Here is an 18,078-nt window from a genome sequence, read left to right as displayed (position 1 = left end):
CGATTGTGGTGAAATGTTTGTTATTTCTGTTAGAAAAAAGCTTGGATTTATCTGGTTTGAATGTTGCCCCTGAGAAAAAAATAACTTTTACAATTAAAGAATGATGTGATGTTTTTAATGTCATTTCGTTTACTTTGAGCTAAACCATCCCATGGGTCGAAATGGACTCTGGGCCTTGAGTTTGACACGTGGTGACTCCTTTGTCTTGGCCGCTCTTCTTTCAAATATTTTAATTTTTTAACACAAATGAAGCCTTGGCCTGCCTCGTGAAGCAAGAAGAGAAGACGGACAAACTTCAGAGCCTGTACGCTCGCTGATTCACAAAGAACTTAAGAACAAAGACATCAGTGGGAGGAGCCTGAGGAGAGGGCCCACATCCTGGCTGAGCATCAGCTATTCACCCTGAATGTGGAGTCAGCCATCATGGAGCCTAGGAGAGAGTGAGTCAACCATGGACTGAAGACAGGGGCCAAATAAGGACCAGTCTGAGGTCAAAGGAGCCACAGTTATATTTAAGAAACTTTTCGTTGACCTCTGACAATAAAATAATAATAAAATAAAACATGTACAGTAGCTGGCGATATGCATCTCTTCAAGTTGGTTGCAACACGCCAATAACCAAGAAAGAACCAGTTCATGGTGGGGAAAACAAGCAATTTCAAAATCATTGTGTCCTAGTTTTCACATTAACGTATAAATTGTATATACAGTAAATCACTGACAATATCAAAGCAATACGTGACAGATCACAATAACAGTTCTTGCAGCTGAATATCCACTTTAAAGTTTCTTCATTTTGTGACCAGTTATTTAATTTGTCAAAATTCTGTGTAGTAATTTATGGAAAATTGCAGGATTTTGAAAAAAAATGTTGAGTTCCTTCAACATTTCGAGATTAAAAATGATTGCCATCATGTGATATAAGCACGGGAAAACAATGAGCCCCGTAAATATTGAGGAGTTTTATTGAATTTGTGTATTCGAAGGGACTGAAATATCTTGTAGTTTACACAATGATTAATTTCTGTTCTTTTTTTGTCTGCATATGTCGTCAAAGGTTAGTACAGTAATACATGTAGTGCAATATTTTTGTGACAGTTATGGGTGTTGTTTTTCTTACTGAAAGTAAAATATTACATTTATTGTATTGCTTAGTTGTGACCATCATCTGCCCCCGAAGGGAGGGGAAAACAGAGGGCGGTGTTACACCCTAGTGAGGTGGGAGAAAATAGGGAGAGGGAGTCAGGGGTGGGGAGGTGCTATTTTTTTTGTTGATGATGATGATTTTCAAAAAAGTGTAAAGGAAAAACTCTTGAACTACCTTACTAAAATAACATCATGGTCCACCTAGCTGAGAGAGTTGAGAGAAGATATGATGAGAAATCAACTTCTGGCTTCATCCACCCACATTACAGTAATACAGCCTCCTAATAGCCAATCACAGCTATCTGAACACCACACGCATCCAATCAGATTGCACCACTGCAGCTTGTCTCCCTCCCCCGTCACAGTGTAGCAGACAGACTGAGGAGTTCCAGAGCACAGCCTGTCTGACACTCAAACGGAGAACTACAACATCTGCAACTATGGTTGATGCTTTCTGCGCTACATGGAAACTGGTGGACAGCCAGAACTTTGATGAATATATGAAGGCAATTGGTGAGTTCAATCAATACTAATCAATCGTTTGAATTTGAAACTCATTCAAACTATAGCAGTTTTCATCATCACTGCTGAAAAGCAAAGTTTGCAATCTGTCTATTTGTTGTTCATGATCATTCAAATTATTTTCCTTTCGTTCAGGTGTCGGTTTTGCCACGAGACAAGTGGGAAACGTCACCAAACCTACTGTAGTGATTAGCCAGGATGGAGACAAAGTGGTGGTGAAAACCACCAGCACTTTCAAGAACTCTGAGCTCAGTGCCAAACTGGGGGAGGAGTTTGATGAGACCACAGTGGATGACCGTCATGTCAAAGTAAGATGAACAAAGATTTATATGCTGTGTGTAAATTAGGCCCCGTCTGGTTTTTATATGGTTACTTGTGCCTCCTCCTGCAGTCTACCTTCACCATGGAAGGAGACAATTTTGTGCACACGCAGAAGTGGGATGGCAAAGAGAGCAAGTTTGTCAGAGAACTCAAGGATGGCAAGATGGTGATGGTAAGACGATAAAACTTTAAAGATCCCATGGTTTTTTTAATCATCTTGTTCTAAAATGCTGAAGCACAAACAAACCTGAATTCATAAAATCAAAGCCAACTGTTGATTTTGCAACGTTTGTTCTCTCTGCCTCTAGACGTTAACCTTTGAGGGTGTCCAGGCTGTCCGTACATATGAGAAAGCTTAACTTCACCGTCCATTAAAAAAGGCAAATCATTGGGACGCAAACCACCACCAACCACCAACTACTGTTCTGCTGTGTTAGCTTTGCATAGCGTTTGCTTCTGATTTGTCCTAACATGAGTTAAGTAATTGAGTGACTCTTTTGTAAGACCTTTTTTTTTTTTTTTTTTAAAAACTGCAAGTCTGAACCTTTTTTGTCCTCTGTGTGACATGTGATGAAGAGAAATAAAGGCTGTTGAACAAAAGCCGTTGGTCTTTCAAAGTCTTTTTGCAACTCTTGAGCTCAAAAGAGCCCTTTCTTCTACTGAGAATCAACCCCTTCTTTTTCAAACTTTGTATGCAGTCCCACATGTTGCATTGGTCGGCCGTGGGAACAGTGCAATCCCTGTAATGGGCCAGTTCCAGGTGACAGCTGTGAGTGGACAGAGCAGGTCGGTCTGACCATTGCAGCAGCAGCGACCGTTGAACTTATTTGAGTGAACCTCCTGTAGTGACCTCCAGATGGTCCGTGGCTGGAGGAGGAGGGGGGATTGGTGATGTCACCAGGCTGTGGGATAATCCGATTTAGGTTGTGGTGTCATTACGTAGAGGCATCATTCGATGGCGTGATCCAACTGTAATTGAACGCTGCTGCTGCTGGCATGACTAGTCAGGCCGTGAGAAGATGGACACAAAGCAAGATGTGGACAAGTCCTTAGTTATTATAGGCCTTTTATCTAAGACTTAAACAGACTTTGTTCACTGATAAACCTTTGTTTGATTGCATTTTTAAATCTTAGCACTTCAGTCCAGGGTTGGGGTAGGGTGGCCAGATTTTTAAAACTTAAAACCGGGACAGTAATTTAACCAAAAAAGACAACAGATTTCCAACAGAAACTATTTACATGTGCTTTTGTTTGTAATGAAAAAAAGGTCATATAAATTAAGATTTCTTATTTCTTCCTTTTGGATGAAATGTATGATTGCAATGGATGAACTAAATTAAAAGTGGCCATCAGTCAAAAAAAGCAACATTTTTACTCAATATTAAAATGTTTTGAATAATAAAACAAAAACAAAAAAATAAACTTGTTTTTCTTTTTGGCATGTTGAAGGAGAAAGCATGAGTGAATGTGTAATATTGTCAATGCCATCGACCAATCAGCATGGAGTTGCAACGTGTATGCCGTGTTAACACGTGATATTTAATGTTATCCGTATTGCATTAGAATAATAAGAAATGTAGACTGTGTTTTTTGATTAAATCACTGAGTCAAACTAGGAAATCTTGTCAGACATTGTATCAGTGGATGTTGCTTCCAGAAAAAAATCCCTCAAAAGTACAATTTGATGTTTATTATTAAGTATTGTGATGACTACTGTATTCTTTTTTTTTTATTCACAACCATCTCTGTGACAGATGTTTTTATATATTTACAAACACATCAACATTTACCCTGAAGTGTGTCATTAGACAACCACTGTGATGCAAGGAACGATAAAACAAATACTCTTCTCCGAGTTTAAGCAAACTGTTATTCTGAATTCAAGGGTAACAAAAAGTGATCAGAAAGAATAGGATTATGAGACCATATTGTCAGGTGATCAATATCTAAACCATATGTTAGAACAAGGTCCAGGGGATGATTTAGATAATTAGTTTACATGTTGTGTAAAGCAGAATCTAATTGTGAGGAAAATCATTTATTTAGGCTGTTGTTTTTATCATCAATATGAATATTAAAGTCACCTACTATGATAGCTTTATCAGTGCTCAGCACTAGATCAGTGAGAAAGTCAGAGAATTCAGAGAGAAACTCCGAATATGGGCCAGGAGGACGGTAAACTATAACCAGTAAAGTGGGTTTTTCTATTTTGTTTTTGGGATTACAAATTTCAAGAGAGAAGCGTTTTTGGGGTGACTGATAAGCTGGAGTGAAAAACTGCAGCCACTCCCCCTCCCCGACCACTCTCACGGGGAATATGGTGGTTACTATAATTGGGAAGGCTGGCTTCATTAAGAGCAATAAATTCTTCATTTTTTGAGCCAAACTCGGTGAGGCATAATAAACCTAATTGATAGTCAGTTATAAGATCACTCACTAAGAGAGATTTAGATGAAAGCGATTGATATTCTGTAGTCCACATCTAATGGTTTTTCATTGTTTTGTGTTCTGTTTGTAGTTTTAATTTTAACTCCTCTATTGTGGGCTTTAGTTTTTGTTGTATGTGGTTCTGTACTGCTCAGCACAATGTTTATGGGGTATAGGTGCTCTGTACTTTGAGTAAAGGACTTATCTATCAAAGTGTTTGTTGTAATTGCTGGTTTATTCTCAGCTAGTCATGCATGTGTGGAGTTGTAAATCACAGACTGTAGATTTCATTTTAGCATTTGTGCTCCACGTAAATTAGGGAGGACACTGTCTTTTTTTTAATAGATCAGTACTTTTCCAAAAGAGGTCGAAGTTATCAATAAACGTGAAATTATGGAGTTTGCAGCAGGATTGTAAGAAGTTGTGCTGCTGTAATAGGTGGCTAAATCGTTCTAAACCCCTATTTAATGTAGGAAGAGGGCCAGAAATGAATATCGATTTCCCACATGTCTTTAGAACGTTAAATAACGTTCATGGTCCGTATCGATTCACGTTGGGTGATATCCTACGTCTCTACAGTGTGGGCAGCATTAGATTAAGTTTGTTTAAGATAGCGTAAACTGTAGCACCTGAATCTAATTTTCCTCTTTATTGAATCGCCGATAATAAGTGTAGTTTCTGAGAAGAGAGTGTTAGGAGTGAGTGTGTGCCTGTTATGACTAGGAACATCCGGCGGGTGGAAGATTACCTTTTATTTGGCTATTTATTTCATGCTCCGTAATTGTGATTCATTGTAATTGAATTTTAGTAAATGAGAACGTAATTGTAATTGACTTTCAGGAAGAAAATGATAATTGTAATTTATTTGTACTTGGAAAAAATGCTGGTCACTTAAATCGTAATTGAACATGCGTAATTGAAAATATAATTGTAACTGAAAAATGTAGTTGACCCCAACCCTGCTTCAGTCTATAAGTTCTCATATTAAGTGCATCATCTACCGTCTCCGTCACATTTTAAGAAGTTGAGTAAAAGCTGTCTGCAGCGCTCCCACCATTCCTGTCCTGCATACTAAACACGGCGACTACAAGTGGCCATTCTTTTCATCTCATCCTTCTTGCTGCCAAATTCTCAGCCCTCTCTGAATAGCCCATAACACAATGAAACTGGGGTAACTGGAGTGGAATTCATTTGATGGCTGCCAACTGAATTTATTTAAATTCAGATCTGTCTTTTTGCTCCAGTTATAATACACTAAAAAAGTTTGCTTTTTCTCCCACAGAATCATTTGCATAAGTATTTCAGCTTCTTTTGTCCCAAACACCAACACAGCTCAGAGTTTGTGCTCAAGTTAAAGTGTTAAAACAGGGAAGTTTATCATGTTCCATACTGAGGAGACAAAGGGGAAATAGTTGATGTAGCGTCTTCTCTGCTTAGTGGTTGAAACATTCTTCCCTGGAGAGCAGCAGGAGTTTTCTCTTTGTGTGAATGTGTGTCAGTGTGGTAAAGTGACCCGTAGTAACCCCTGTCAGGCCTCATTAGATGAAAGAAATGTGAGGACCAACTCATGTCCCAAATATTCAGCTTTCATTAAAATCCCCCATTTCTTTGATACACACTTTTAGAGAGCCATCATAACGGCAAGGATGTATTTTCAGGAGGGATTTCAGGATTTAAACAAATATTTTAGTCAAAGGGAAAAGTAATTAGAAGATGAAGCATCAGAACCAGTTTGAGTGCAAGAACATAGAAAACAGAGGTGTGACGTGCCTACAGTTCTTTGATGTTTCCTAAGATGCAGAGTCAGGCTTTCTGCAGGTCTGCTGACAGCAACAATCTACTTTAAACAGTTGCTTGAGGCATTAAGGGGTTTAAAAGGGGGCATGATACAGCTCAATTTCAGCAGACAGAGTAATACTGAAATCTCCAGGACTGAAGAATTAAAGACAAAAAAAAAATATCTTTTAGATATATATATATATACACACACACACACACACACTTTGTTTACATTCTGAGCCTTATCACGAATATGCAACAATTAAAAGCATGTCTCAGAATTTATTTTCCCTTACATTCAGATACAGCTGAATTATTTGGAAATCAACACAATGATTCATGTTCGCTATAGAGAAGTGTTTCCCAACCTTTTCTGTCATGTGTGACCCCTGAGTCTGTCTTAAAAACAGAAGTATACCCTCCATCCATGACATTAGGGGGCACAAACCTCTCTAAAACTGCAAGCCATTTCATTGGTACTGAATATAATCTGAAGGCTAACACTTTTATATACACTTCTTAAATACTATATTTTCACGGTTTCAAAAGATAATCATGAAAAACTAGCACTAACTAAAAAAGGTAAGAAATGTTTTTCAACAAATAAAACTTTTTATTACATTTGAATACATAAGAAATTGTCACATTCCTATTTTTTACTTGACACTAACATTTAACTTATCGTAAAACACGTCTAATTCTACAATTTTGTAATACTTCACAAAAAGCCACTCTTTGTTTTGTCTTAACAAAATCCTCTCTAGGACAATGTTTCAGTGAAAATAAACATTTAACAATGGTTAATTTCATACAAAAACTTATCAAGTGCAGCAGTATTTAGGGAAGTCAATCAGATTTTAGACGGAGCTCATTGGTGATTGGTGCTGCTGTTAGAACAGGTCTGACGGTCCCTGACGTCGTCCATGCGGACAGCCTGGTGCCCGCGGCCATCATGTTGGTGACCCCGCCCTGGTTTACATTTTTGCCTCTGAACTCCCATCTGCAGCTTTAGAGCAACAGTGGCTTACTGTACACATGCCAACATGTACAGTTTACTCTGATTTAGAACAGGATTTGTTGCGGGCTTGATTTCATAATATATATATATATATATATATATATATATATATATATATATATATATATATATATATATATATATATATATATCGTATATATTATGAAATGGAACACCTGTCAAACATTGTTGTCATCAGAGTCCCAATCAGAATGTTCTAACTGATGATGTAATCAACAGTGACTTCATCATCAGTGTTTTATAATGCTGATGCTAATGCTAATGCAGTGCGACGACACTGTCTGTCTGTACACATATTAACTTTAAGTTATGAATGAATTTTGATAAAATTTTCAGGAAATGTTGATAATAATTCAAGGAACAGCTGATTAAATTTTGGTGATGTTCTGGCAACCAAAATAATATATATATATATATATATATATATATGTAATTTTTATTTATTTTTTCCCATCCACACTGTCTGTGGAACTCCTGTTAATCTCAATATGAATACACACCTCTGACGGGCACTGTTCTCGTATAAACAATTTAACTAAAAATTAAACACATAGATGTATGCAAAATTGTTGGTATTAAATTACCTAATTAAACTATCTTCAGGTAAAGACAATCAATATGATAAAAATCTTTCCACAGGTCAAATCAAAGGCTTATTTGGGCATCAACTGGTATCACTGTGAAGAGTGAGTCAATTGTCTAAAAAAATAAATCAAATCATCACAATGAATTTGACAAATATAAAATCTTTTTATTCTAAAATGTTGCAGATGTTAAATAAAGCACACTTCCAATACTTGCATTTCTACTTTTTTTTATTAGCATAGTGGTACCATTCACTGCATTGAAGGTGGGAAATGACAAATCACAAAAAGGTGTTTTTATTGCAGTATATATGCAGGTTCTGCTGTAATATCTAAAGAAAACATTTATTCACCTATTTACACAATTCTTCATTTAAATGTGGGTTGTTGGTTATGTGCATCACTAATTCAGACTACACACACACACACACACACATCATGCACAGTGCAGTCAAAGTCTATCAATCATACAATGGTAATGATATTGCACATGTTTACTGCTTAGATGGGACTTTAGACACAATTCTGATAAATAGAAATATGTATTTGTTCATCATGTGTGACAGTAATAAGATGCAGCTTATACAATATTCTCACTCTTATAAATCAGTTTATTTGACCGAGGAAACATGGTCAAGTTTTTCAAAGGATTTTTTCAATTTTTTAAACTGATCCAGAATCATGTATATTGATCCGGATACCCTCCAAAATTATATAGAATCTTCCATGGCGCATGGTCTATCTTTGGCTGAAATTTTGTTATAATCCATGTTGTACTTTTGACCTAATTCTGCTAACAGACAAACAAACAAGTAAATAAATAAACCCTGTTAAAAATAGAACCTCCTTGGTGGAGGTAAAATAGCTCTTCTCTATGCAGCAAAACAAAAGGATCCACACCCAGTAACAAGACACTGTTTAGCACCGTACAGTGTAATCATATGCTTGTTATTGTAATCATAAAAATGATTGTTTTCATATTTTCTCTTCGTCTTTTTTATAATACATGGCTTTTAGTGGATGGCCCACAGCCTCATTCAAAGACTTTCTAATGTCTGTAATAAAGAAGAATCAGGCGATCGTAACCTGTTACTGGATTTAATCCCAGATATGTTATCATGTCATTATAAGACATGTAAGAATATTATTCTACATTATCTTTACAATACATTCCTATATTGATGAGACGTCTCTCCTTAGTCCGCACACACACAGACACAGACAGGAGTCAGTGACGGTGTGTTTTTGGTCAATTAAGGAATAAACAGTCAGAATAATCTGACATTTGATGGTACAAACAGTGTAAATCCATTGATAAAACTCAACTCAGACTTCAGGGTGCGTGCGACGAGCAGCCTGATGGTGGAACTGAGGAGCTGTAATCCACATGTTTAGGTTTGATAAGACTTTTAAGGTAGTTTTTCATCAGTATGTGGGAGCTCTGATACAAGGCACAGTCATTCCTACTGAGGTTAGAAACAAAAAAAAAAGAAGGAAATATTGACGAGTGAGCAACTATATTTGCATGTACTCAAGGTGAAATGCAAAAAATAAAGAAATAAATACGTGATGTAAACATTAAAAACCTAAATTATATTTCAGACAAGTGTGTACAGAGTATAGACAACACTTTGAATGATTCTCAAAAATCAGATGTAACCTGTGCACACCAAGTTAAATTAAAAACAGCCCATTTTATTAAGAATAATCTGAAAAATTGGGATGTAAAAATGTCTAACAATAGTTTTTTTTACGAGGCTTATACTGTATAATGTACAACTATTCACCTCTCAACAGGGACACAGGAAAACATAAATACAAGTAAACTACCTCGAATGGAAAGGAATGACACTGGCTGCATGTAGTTTCAGAGCTCAACCACTACTGGTTATAATATAATGGTCCATCACCTGGAAGCACTCTTCTCCACCCTCTGCTGGCTGTTCACAGTTTCCTGCTAAAAGACCAACAACTGCAGGCTATATTTTCAACCACGCAGGGTGTGATGGGTGCTTTTCCTTGTCCAGGAGTTTGATTAAAGTGTAAATCTCTAAACCCACATGTTAAATCTGCAGAGGGGAAAAGGCGTAGAATGGAAACTGGGCCTCGTCCTCGTCCACAAAGAAACACTGGAAATAGGGCATTTCATCTGCAGGGAGAGGGAGAGGGAGACATGTTCAGATTGAAGTCTTCTACAGGAACGAGTGCTGGTAGTTTGCACCTTTTGTCACCTTTCTATAATAAAACATGAACTGGTTGTACTCACCTTCTGTGAGGAAGTTGTCTGACACAGCAGGCTCTACTTTTTAAATAGAAAATGAAAGGTCAACCGTTGCAGTTTGGAGTCTGATATTGGATAAAACGACAGCGAACACACAGTAGCCTACCTTTAACGTCCTCCTCCTTGGCAACTTTCTTCTCAGTCTGCAGTTTTTCTGTAAAATTGAATTTAATCAAGTGTGTTTTCAATGCTCAAAATCAGTGGTACCTCCTTTCTTTTCATTTTGAGTGCATGTACCCGCTTTTGTCAGACTACAACATTTTGCTGAGAATTCTACAAAAAAACAATTATAGAGCATAATGATACAATAATGAAATTATATATATTTTTTTAGTAACTCTTTTTGAAGGTTATACAAATCTACTTTTAACTTTAATGTAGGCCTGCTGTTTTTTTAATGTTCTGATGATCATCATTATTATGATTATCATATTTAACCAAAAATGCACATTTTAAAATCCCCATATTTTTCATGCCCTGTAGGGCCGCTGCGTACTGTACCCCCATTTGATAAGGTTATAACCCAATATCGCAACAATTTTTAGGGTCAAGGTTTGGTTTAGGGTAAGGTTTAGTCTTAGTCACGTGACATAAACTGGCCAAATAGGGGCGCTGCGTACGGATAGAATGTAGGTAAATTTGATACGGTAACCTTACAAACAGACACTGCAATTTGAGAAACATTCCTCTAAATAAAATGGCTTGATTAGCTCATATTACCTTTCTTTGCAGGCTCCTGGATCTCCTTCAGAACCTTTCGCTCTTCTATGAACAACAGCACAGAGTTAGTTCAGACTGTGGTAGAGTTTGATTAACTAATTAACCTAATTCTTCTTCTAATGAAGATGGTTCTTCAGATCTTTATTTAAATGATTCATCTATGGTATTTACTATGGGGCAGCTTAATTAAACAGCAACATTGTGCAACATATAACATAACAAACCATGTTTAAAAAAAATGTTAAAATTCAACTATTAGATTTAAGATTTAGATTTAGATTCAACATTTAACATTTATGCAATGTAACGTTTAGATTTAGATTCAACATTTAACATTTATGAAATGTAACGTTTAGATTCAACATTTAACATTTATGAAATGTAACATTTAGATTTAGATTCAACATTTAACATTTATAAAATGTAACATTTAGATTTATATTCAACATTTAACATTTATAAAACATAACATTTAGATTTAGATTCAACATTTAACATGTATGAAATGTAACATGTAGATTTAGATTCAACATTTAATATTTATGAAATGTAACATTATGAAATGTAACATTTAGATTTAGATTCAACATTTCACATTTATGAAATGTAACATTTAGATTCAACATTTCACATTTATGAAATGTAACATTTAGATATAAATTCAACATTTCACATTGATGAAATGTAACATTTAGATTTAGTTTCAACATTTAACATTTATGAAATGTAACAATATGAAATGTAACATTTAGATTTAGTTTCAACATTTAACATTTATGAAATGTAACAATATGAAATGTAACATATTGAAATGTAACATTATGAAATGTAACATTATGAAATGTAACATTATGAAATGTAACATTTAGATTATTATTTAATATGTGTATTTAACATTTAGATTTAGATTAAACATTTAGATTTAACATTGACAATATTCATGAGAAAAGTACATTTCACAAATATTGCTGTACATTTGGTCAAAATTAAAGTTTTTTTAAAAATGTGGTTTGATGCTAAATGTTGCAAAAAGTTGTTGTTTAATTTAGCATGCTCAAATTTACAATCAATGCCCCATAATATTCATCCCTTTCTCAGTCAATTGACACATTTCCAATAAGTCTAATTAATTATAGTATGCTTTTTAAAAGCCTTTACCTTTATCTTTGTCTTCTTTGGCCACCTTCTTCTCTGTTGTTATCAAAAAGCAGGAAAAACAGTAAACCGTGGTTTTTGGTACAACCATGTATGTTTTAGATTCTTTCTAAATGTTAAAATGAAGGTGTATATCTGGTACATATGAATGCAACAATCACTTTTTCAATCACTTTTTCCTACTGTACCTTTCTTTCCTGCTGTGGGTTTGATCTTTTCCTTCACTTCCAGAGACTCTGTTCCCACAAAAATAACAGAGACACGTGGATGCACAAAGACATCATAGACAATATGTCCTGATGCAAAAACAGATGTGTTCACAGTCTTTGAACAAAACACACGTTTATGATGCAGCGTAACCTGTTGCTAGAGTAACTTCACTATTTTTTGTATACAAAATGGTTGAAGCAAATGATGATAAATGATGGTAGACACAATCATTTTAACTTCAAGCATCACCATCGTCTAGAGCAGGGGTTCTCAACCTTGGAGCCAGGACCCCATTTGGAGTTGTGAGACACTGGGAGGAGTGAAACTAAGAATATTTTCTGAACAATTTGAGCCATTTTTCTTATTTTTGTCCTTTTTCTGCAACTCCACCACACTAGCTATATTTTAAACCATTTTCACATGTTTTTCTTGCCTTATAGTTTTTGCTCTTTTTAATGCATTTTTGCTACATTACCCCCATTTCTGCCACTTCTCCATCAAATTTCTTTTTGCACATTTTTTCCACTTTAAAGACATTTCCTGCACTTCTAAACCTTTTCCACCACTTTTCCCACCTAATGTCGCATATCTTGACCCATTATTGTCACTTTTAACCTCTTTTCGCCATATTTCATGCTTATTTTTTGCCAATTTAACCACATTCACGAATTGTCATGCCCATAAGTGTTCCAATATTGGCACTTTGAACCTTTTTTTTTTATCACTGAATGTTTATGTCTTCAACCACCTTCAGGTACCTTTATTTTGGAGGGTTGCGGGCTGAAAAGGTTGAGATCCACTGCTCTAAAGGTACATTTATATACATCAGTACTCTTGTATAAGAGGGAAAAAATGACCTGTATCACCAAATGTAAAGTGATAACTGCTGTTACTGGCAAAAAGTTAATTCAGTAACAAAGAAACTTTCCATTTCCAAGTTATTGTATTTTACTATCTTAGGATTTTTGACCCTCCACTTAACAAGTAGAGTAATACAATAACATATATCATGTTTAGCGTGTTGTATTGTCCTAAACTAAGTGTAAATACATTACAGTATGAAAGCTGGTAGTCTCAGCAGCAGCAGCAGCAGCAGCTTGTTTAAAGGCTTTTCTACTCTTATTTCTTAAAACCTTTACAACTACTGGCAGATGCATTCATGCTGTAACCAGATTACGCGGCAGAAACCCAATTGCTGGTTACACTGAGCGTGGTCTGCATCACTAATGTACCTTTTCTCATTTGTGTCACTTTGAATTTTTTCCTCAGCGCGGCTGCACCAGCAGAGAAACAAACAGTTCATCACACACACACACACATTGTTTCATTGTAGCGTTCATAGAATTTTAAAATAAGTCCTTATATGCATGCATTTCACACAGATTTAAATGTGTTTGTTCATTATTGTGCTAAAGGACTTTACCTTTCCGTACTGGAGCTGGTTGTTCTTTTTCTTCTACAAAATGAAAAACAAAAATCTGTGATTAACATTTTGTATATTTAAGGAAAACAATGCACTTGATTTGAAGAACATCACCAGGTTTATGTCTATATATGATAGTTAATGTTTGCTAGATAATGTTGCTCTGGCTTAAACAGCTACTCTTTATGGTTTAAAATGACCACAGGTCAACTATTGAATATAAAAATTAAGCAGTGAATCATGGATGTATCAGCAGAAAGAATCACTCAGTGCATGAAAACAGCTGATTTCTACTTGTGAGAAACCTGCTTTAGTTTTTAAATGACTGAGGAAATTAGACTTTTTGCTCTAATTATTTATCCTAATATCAGTGTTTTATTAATCTTCTACGTTTCTTTTTATTTTCTAATTTTTACTCACTTATTCTGCAGAGAATAAGCGATTGAATTGTTGTGAACCACACATTGACCAACAATGTGTGGTTTATCTTTAATGACTGAGGACTTGGTCTCCAAATCTGAATGAAAATTGAACAAAGATCAAGGAAAACAGTGATGGCGGTGGTAACGATCTGAAGAGAGTGAATTGCGTGGTCGCTCAATGCATTCATTAAACAAAGCTCCAAAGGTTTGTCTCGTGTGAAAGTATTTTTTGTGTGTGCAGGTTTATGACTCTGTATTTAATATGAAAGTATATTTTCTGTAAGGAAAAACGACGGGAGGTCAAATGAGTTCTGGAGACACTGCGTCCAGCATGGCAAAACCTGAACATACACATTAATGTTTTTTGTGCTAAATATAGTGATTTTACAGAACTTGTCATTTTCAGGATATAAAAAATGTTGAAAAAAAATATCTGTTCTATACCTTTGATTCTTTTCTCGTCTGGTGTTTTTGCACGAGGCACTGGAATGATTCAGAAGAAAAAAATCTATAATAACTCAAAGGTATACAGAGGAATACACTTTATTCAACGAACGCATGTTTTTTGATGTTTTACTGCTTAGCTATTTCATGCAGTTCCTTGGACATTATGACGTTTTTGCTAAAAAAGACCAGGATGGACTTTTAAGTTGCTCTCACCAGGAAAAAAGAAATTATACTTTGAAAATGCCGGTGGCTGCAGCATTTCAATTCAATTCAACTTTATTGATATAGCTCAAATTACAACAAAAGTCATCTCGAAGCGCATTTAGATACCTCTATCTGTCACTACTGATACACCCATACTTTCCAGCTGAAGAAGGAAGTTAGCTTAAAACAGGTCAATCTGAGCTACCATGGCAACCATTCGGCAGTCTTTTACTTCATAAAACCAGTGGGACTTATATGAATAGAGCACTTGCAAAGGCAAACTTGGGGTGAACAACATTTGCATTTAAAAACACTAATTTCAAATTTGCACAAAACCTTTAAAAGTAAAACCCTAAAAAATTACATAGCAGCGGGAAACATTTTCTTCAATCAAGCTAAAGACAAAGTGTAAATTGTAAGTACTATAGAAGTAAAAGGTTGAAATTGCCGATCCAAAGTTAGTTTTGATCTACATTGTAATCAGTTTATTAACATTGTCTTAAAAGTTTTGCGTTATAATGTGTGCGTCAATAAACTGTTTATATAACATCAATTATAGCATTACAAATGATCAAAAAACATTATTAAATATCATTTCATTGTTTGTTAACAGTAAATAACTATTAACTAAAGGTTAATTCACTATCTATTTACCATTATTTACCCTTTTTAGATGATGGTTATTATAAAGTGGTTCCAAAACCACTTCCATGGATCCATCTATAGGACTCCATATCCCACAAAGCAATGCGTGAAACTTTATCGACAATGTCAATAAGAGAGTGTTTCCAGTGGAGATCAAAATAAACTTGAGCAGCAATTTCAACTATTTAAATCTTTTTTTTTTTTTTTGAGCCAATTATCTTTGGTTTATTGATCTATGAGGCCTTTACTATGTCTTATCTGATAAAAAAAAACTCCAGCAACTCTATAGAGACTCACAAAGAACAACACTATACCTTTCTTTAATGGCACCACTTTCTCCTTGTGCTTTGTCACGGAGGCGTTTTTCTGTGATGTTTCAGACTCTGCACAAAACAAATGTTTGATTGTAAGCGTGATCGGATCGCACAAATACACACATTGTAAAGACTTATTGATCATTTACCTTTAACACTCAGAGCTGGCTTTGCTTTGATCAGAGAAGAATCTAAAGAAGTACAATCTGCTCTCAGATTTACTGATAATAAAACATGTTAAGAATTCAAAACAAACCTTACCTTTCTTTGTTAAGGCTGGTTTGGTCTTTCGCTTCAAAACTGGTTCAGCTGCGATAAAAACTCACTGATCAGTTTGAAAACCTTCATTTTTTGATATTGTTAATATGTGCAAACATGTACATGGATATTTGTGCCATAACTGACTTTGAAGGTCATCTTTTGCTTTATTTAGGCTCGATGTAACAAACAAACCTGATTTAAGAGTTGGCTGGACTTTAACCTCTTCTTTTACAGGCTCAGCTTCATATACAGACACAAAATAAATAAAACAAGTTATTGATTATGTATTACTCTGTTGTCATGGGGATGCATCAGCCGACCTACATAATATCATTCCTGTGGCTAGAGATGGGTGATAGTATCGACCCAATGCTATCATCGATCAATAGCCATTAAATGTGGTTTTTCCACATATGGCACTTGTCCATCATTAAAATTAAATAAGTATTCTTATTTTGCACCGATGATGTTTATTTATGGAATACATCCAGTGCGTCATCACATTAAAGTAGCCATAACCTGTTCTTTATATGGTGATATATTGTATATAATGTGACCTATATATAGGTTGCTGGGGAGGGGGTATGTATATATATATATATATATATATTGGTAAATATCTCAAATTGAAAATTTAGTGTTAGAGAATATCGGCATTTCACCAAGTTACAGTAAAACTATCTAAGAAGACACCATACACTGCTTATAAATGTAAATATAATGTGTTTTTCCACATAGTTTTAATTTTCCAAATAGTTTTAATTTTCAATTCAATTCTATTCAACTTTATTTGTATAGCGCAGTTTACAACAAAGTCATCTCAATGCGCTTATCAAAATTTCAAATCCATAATAAGAAAGAAAAAACCCAACAACATCCACATGAACAACGTTTAACGACAGTTTTACATCTCAAGCTACTTATTAAATTAATAATATACATATTAAATCACTGCAATTACCTTGTTTTCTTAATGCTGGCTTGGCTTTCCTGATTGAAGTCACAGGTCCTATACAGTATAAATTCTAATATAATTACCAGTTAATATTGAATGTAGCAGATAGCAGTGTAGTCCTACCTTTCTTCAACGGCACCACCTTCACCTTCTCCTTTGTAAGGGAGATATTTTTGTGTGATACTTCTGACTCTGTAAGGCATAAATCAACATATAATTGAACACTGTTATGAATCTCTTCAGGTTTAAATTACTGAAAGCTTTTTACACAGAATTCCTCTCACCTTTAACTACTGGTTCTGGCTTTGTCTTGACTGGAGCTGGTTCTGCATCAAATTAGTTTACAATAATCAGTGTAAAACCAGGAGAAATCTGGGCAACACAGCTGGATAAGAACATTACCCAGTCCTAACCTTTCCCACATAACCCGCTATAGCGTTAATATATTGAACTCTGCAGTACCTGACTTTGCAGAGGCTGCTTCAACCTTTCCTTTGGGGGCTCTGATCACTGAAATGAAAAGTGGGTACAAAGCAGTTAACCAAGTGTGCAAAGCTCCTTCACAAAAGCCTTTGAAAACATGAAAAGAGGCGCTACCTTTCTTCGTGAGCACTATTTTCACCCTCTCTCTCACCAGGGATTCGTTTTTGTGTGTGCTCTCTTGTTCTGACAGGAAATAACTTATCCATAAGTTATTTATGTATCTGGTATTTAAATGTTCACTGAAACATAAAGCCCTCCTACCTTTTTTCATGATGAGTGGTTTCGCCTTTTCCTTTAATATGGCGGCCTCTGTAATGATAAGCATTGTTAATTTTTCATAAAATGTCAATTATTTGTAAAATAAATTTTGCAAATATGACTGTTGTAAATTATGACCTTTTTAATGAAGGAATTGTTACCTTTCTTTACAGGAGTAGCTTTCGTCTTTTTCTTTGGTTGTGCTGTGTTACAAGGGTGACAAACAATAGCTGTTTGGATGTTTATTAAATGCGGTAAATACCTGTTTGGTGAAATAATACTCTTGCTCTAATAGTGGCTTATTCCATCAAAAGCACTTTACTTGAAGAGTTGAAATGTGTATTCACATGGATGTTTAATAACGTTACTAACATAAGGGTCATTAACATCATATGGCATTATAAATACATATATACACGTATCAGCTGTAACAGAATAATTATAACAATTACTGTATATTGTCATCAGTTCATGAACGGTAT

At 35.2% G+C, this 18,078-nt stretch overlaps 2 protein-coding genes across 2 annotated transcripts in view; one reads left to right on the top strand and one right to left on the bottom strand.

The window, feature by feature from the left end:
• The first annotated feature begins 1,499 nt into the window (after positions 1-1,499).
• On the top strand, positions 1,500-2,361 carry fabp7a (fatty acid binding protein 7, brain, a). Its single transcript, XM_028437737.1, has 4 exons — positions 1,500-1,659; positions 1,804-1,976; positions 2,060-2,161; positions 2,298-2,361. Exons 1-4 carry the CDS (start codon positions 1,587-1,589, stop codon positions 2,346-2,348), a joined length of 399 nt encoding a protein of 132 aa, XP_028293538.1. The 5' UTR covers positions 1,500-1,586; the 3' UTR covers positions 2,349-2,361.
• Positions 2,362-8,052: 5,691 nt separating this feature from the next.
• LOC114456154 (titin-like) overlaps positions 8,053-18,078 on the bottom strand; it is a 31,491-nt gene continuing 21,465 nt past the window's right edge. Inside the window, exons 23-42 of the mRNA XM_028437736.1 lie at positions 17,758-17,799; positions 17,600-17,647; positions 17,453-17,521; positions 17,318-17,365; positions 17,140-17,181; positions 16,979-17,047; positions 16,862-16,909; positions 16,093-16,140; positions 15,901-15,948; positions 15,789-15,830; positions 15,640-15,708; positions 14,474-14,512; positions 13,608-13,640; positions 13,417-13,458; positions 12,163-12,210; positions 11,978-12,010; positions 10,820-10,864; positions 10,206-10,253; positions 10,085-10,120; positions 8,053-9,967 (exon numbers count right to left, since the gene is read on the bottom strand). Of these exons, the coding sequence (XP_028293537.1) occupies positions 9,882-9,967; positions 10,085-10,120; positions 10,206-10,253; positions 10,820-10,864; positions 11,978-12,010; positions 12,163-12,210; positions 13,417-13,458; positions 13,608-13,640; positions 14,474-14,512; positions 15,640-15,708; positions 15,789-15,830; positions 15,901-15,948; positions 16,093-16,140; positions 16,862-16,909; positions 16,979-17,047; positions 17,140-17,181; positions 17,318-17,365; positions 17,453-17,521; positions 17,600-17,647; positions 17,758-17,799 (983 nt within the window). The 3' untranslated portion in view covers positions 8,053-9,881. The remainder of the gene's footprint in view (positions 9,968-10,084; positions 10,121-10,205; positions 10,254-10,819; positions 10,865-11,977; positions 12,011-12,162; positions 12,211-13,416; positions 13,459-13,607; positions 13,641-14,473; positions 14,513-15,639; positions 15,709-15,788; positions 15,831-15,900; positions 15,949-16,092; positions 16,141-16,861; positions 16,910-16,978; positions 17,048-17,139; positions 17,182-17,317; positions 17,366-17,452; positions 17,522-17,599; positions 17,648-17,757; positions 17,800-18,078) is intronic.

The sequence above is a fragment of the Gouania willdenowi genome, chromosome 22 (assembly GCF_900634775.1).
Source record: "Gouania willdenowi chromosome 22, fGouWil2.1, whole genome shotgun sequence".
Taxonomy (NCBI): domain Eukaryota; kingdom Metazoa; phylum Chordata; class Actinopteri; order Blenniiformes; family Gobiesocidae; genus Gouania; species Gouania willdenowi.
Note: the sequence above shows the minus strand (reverse complement) of the source record. Positions and strands in the feature narration are given on the sequence as shown.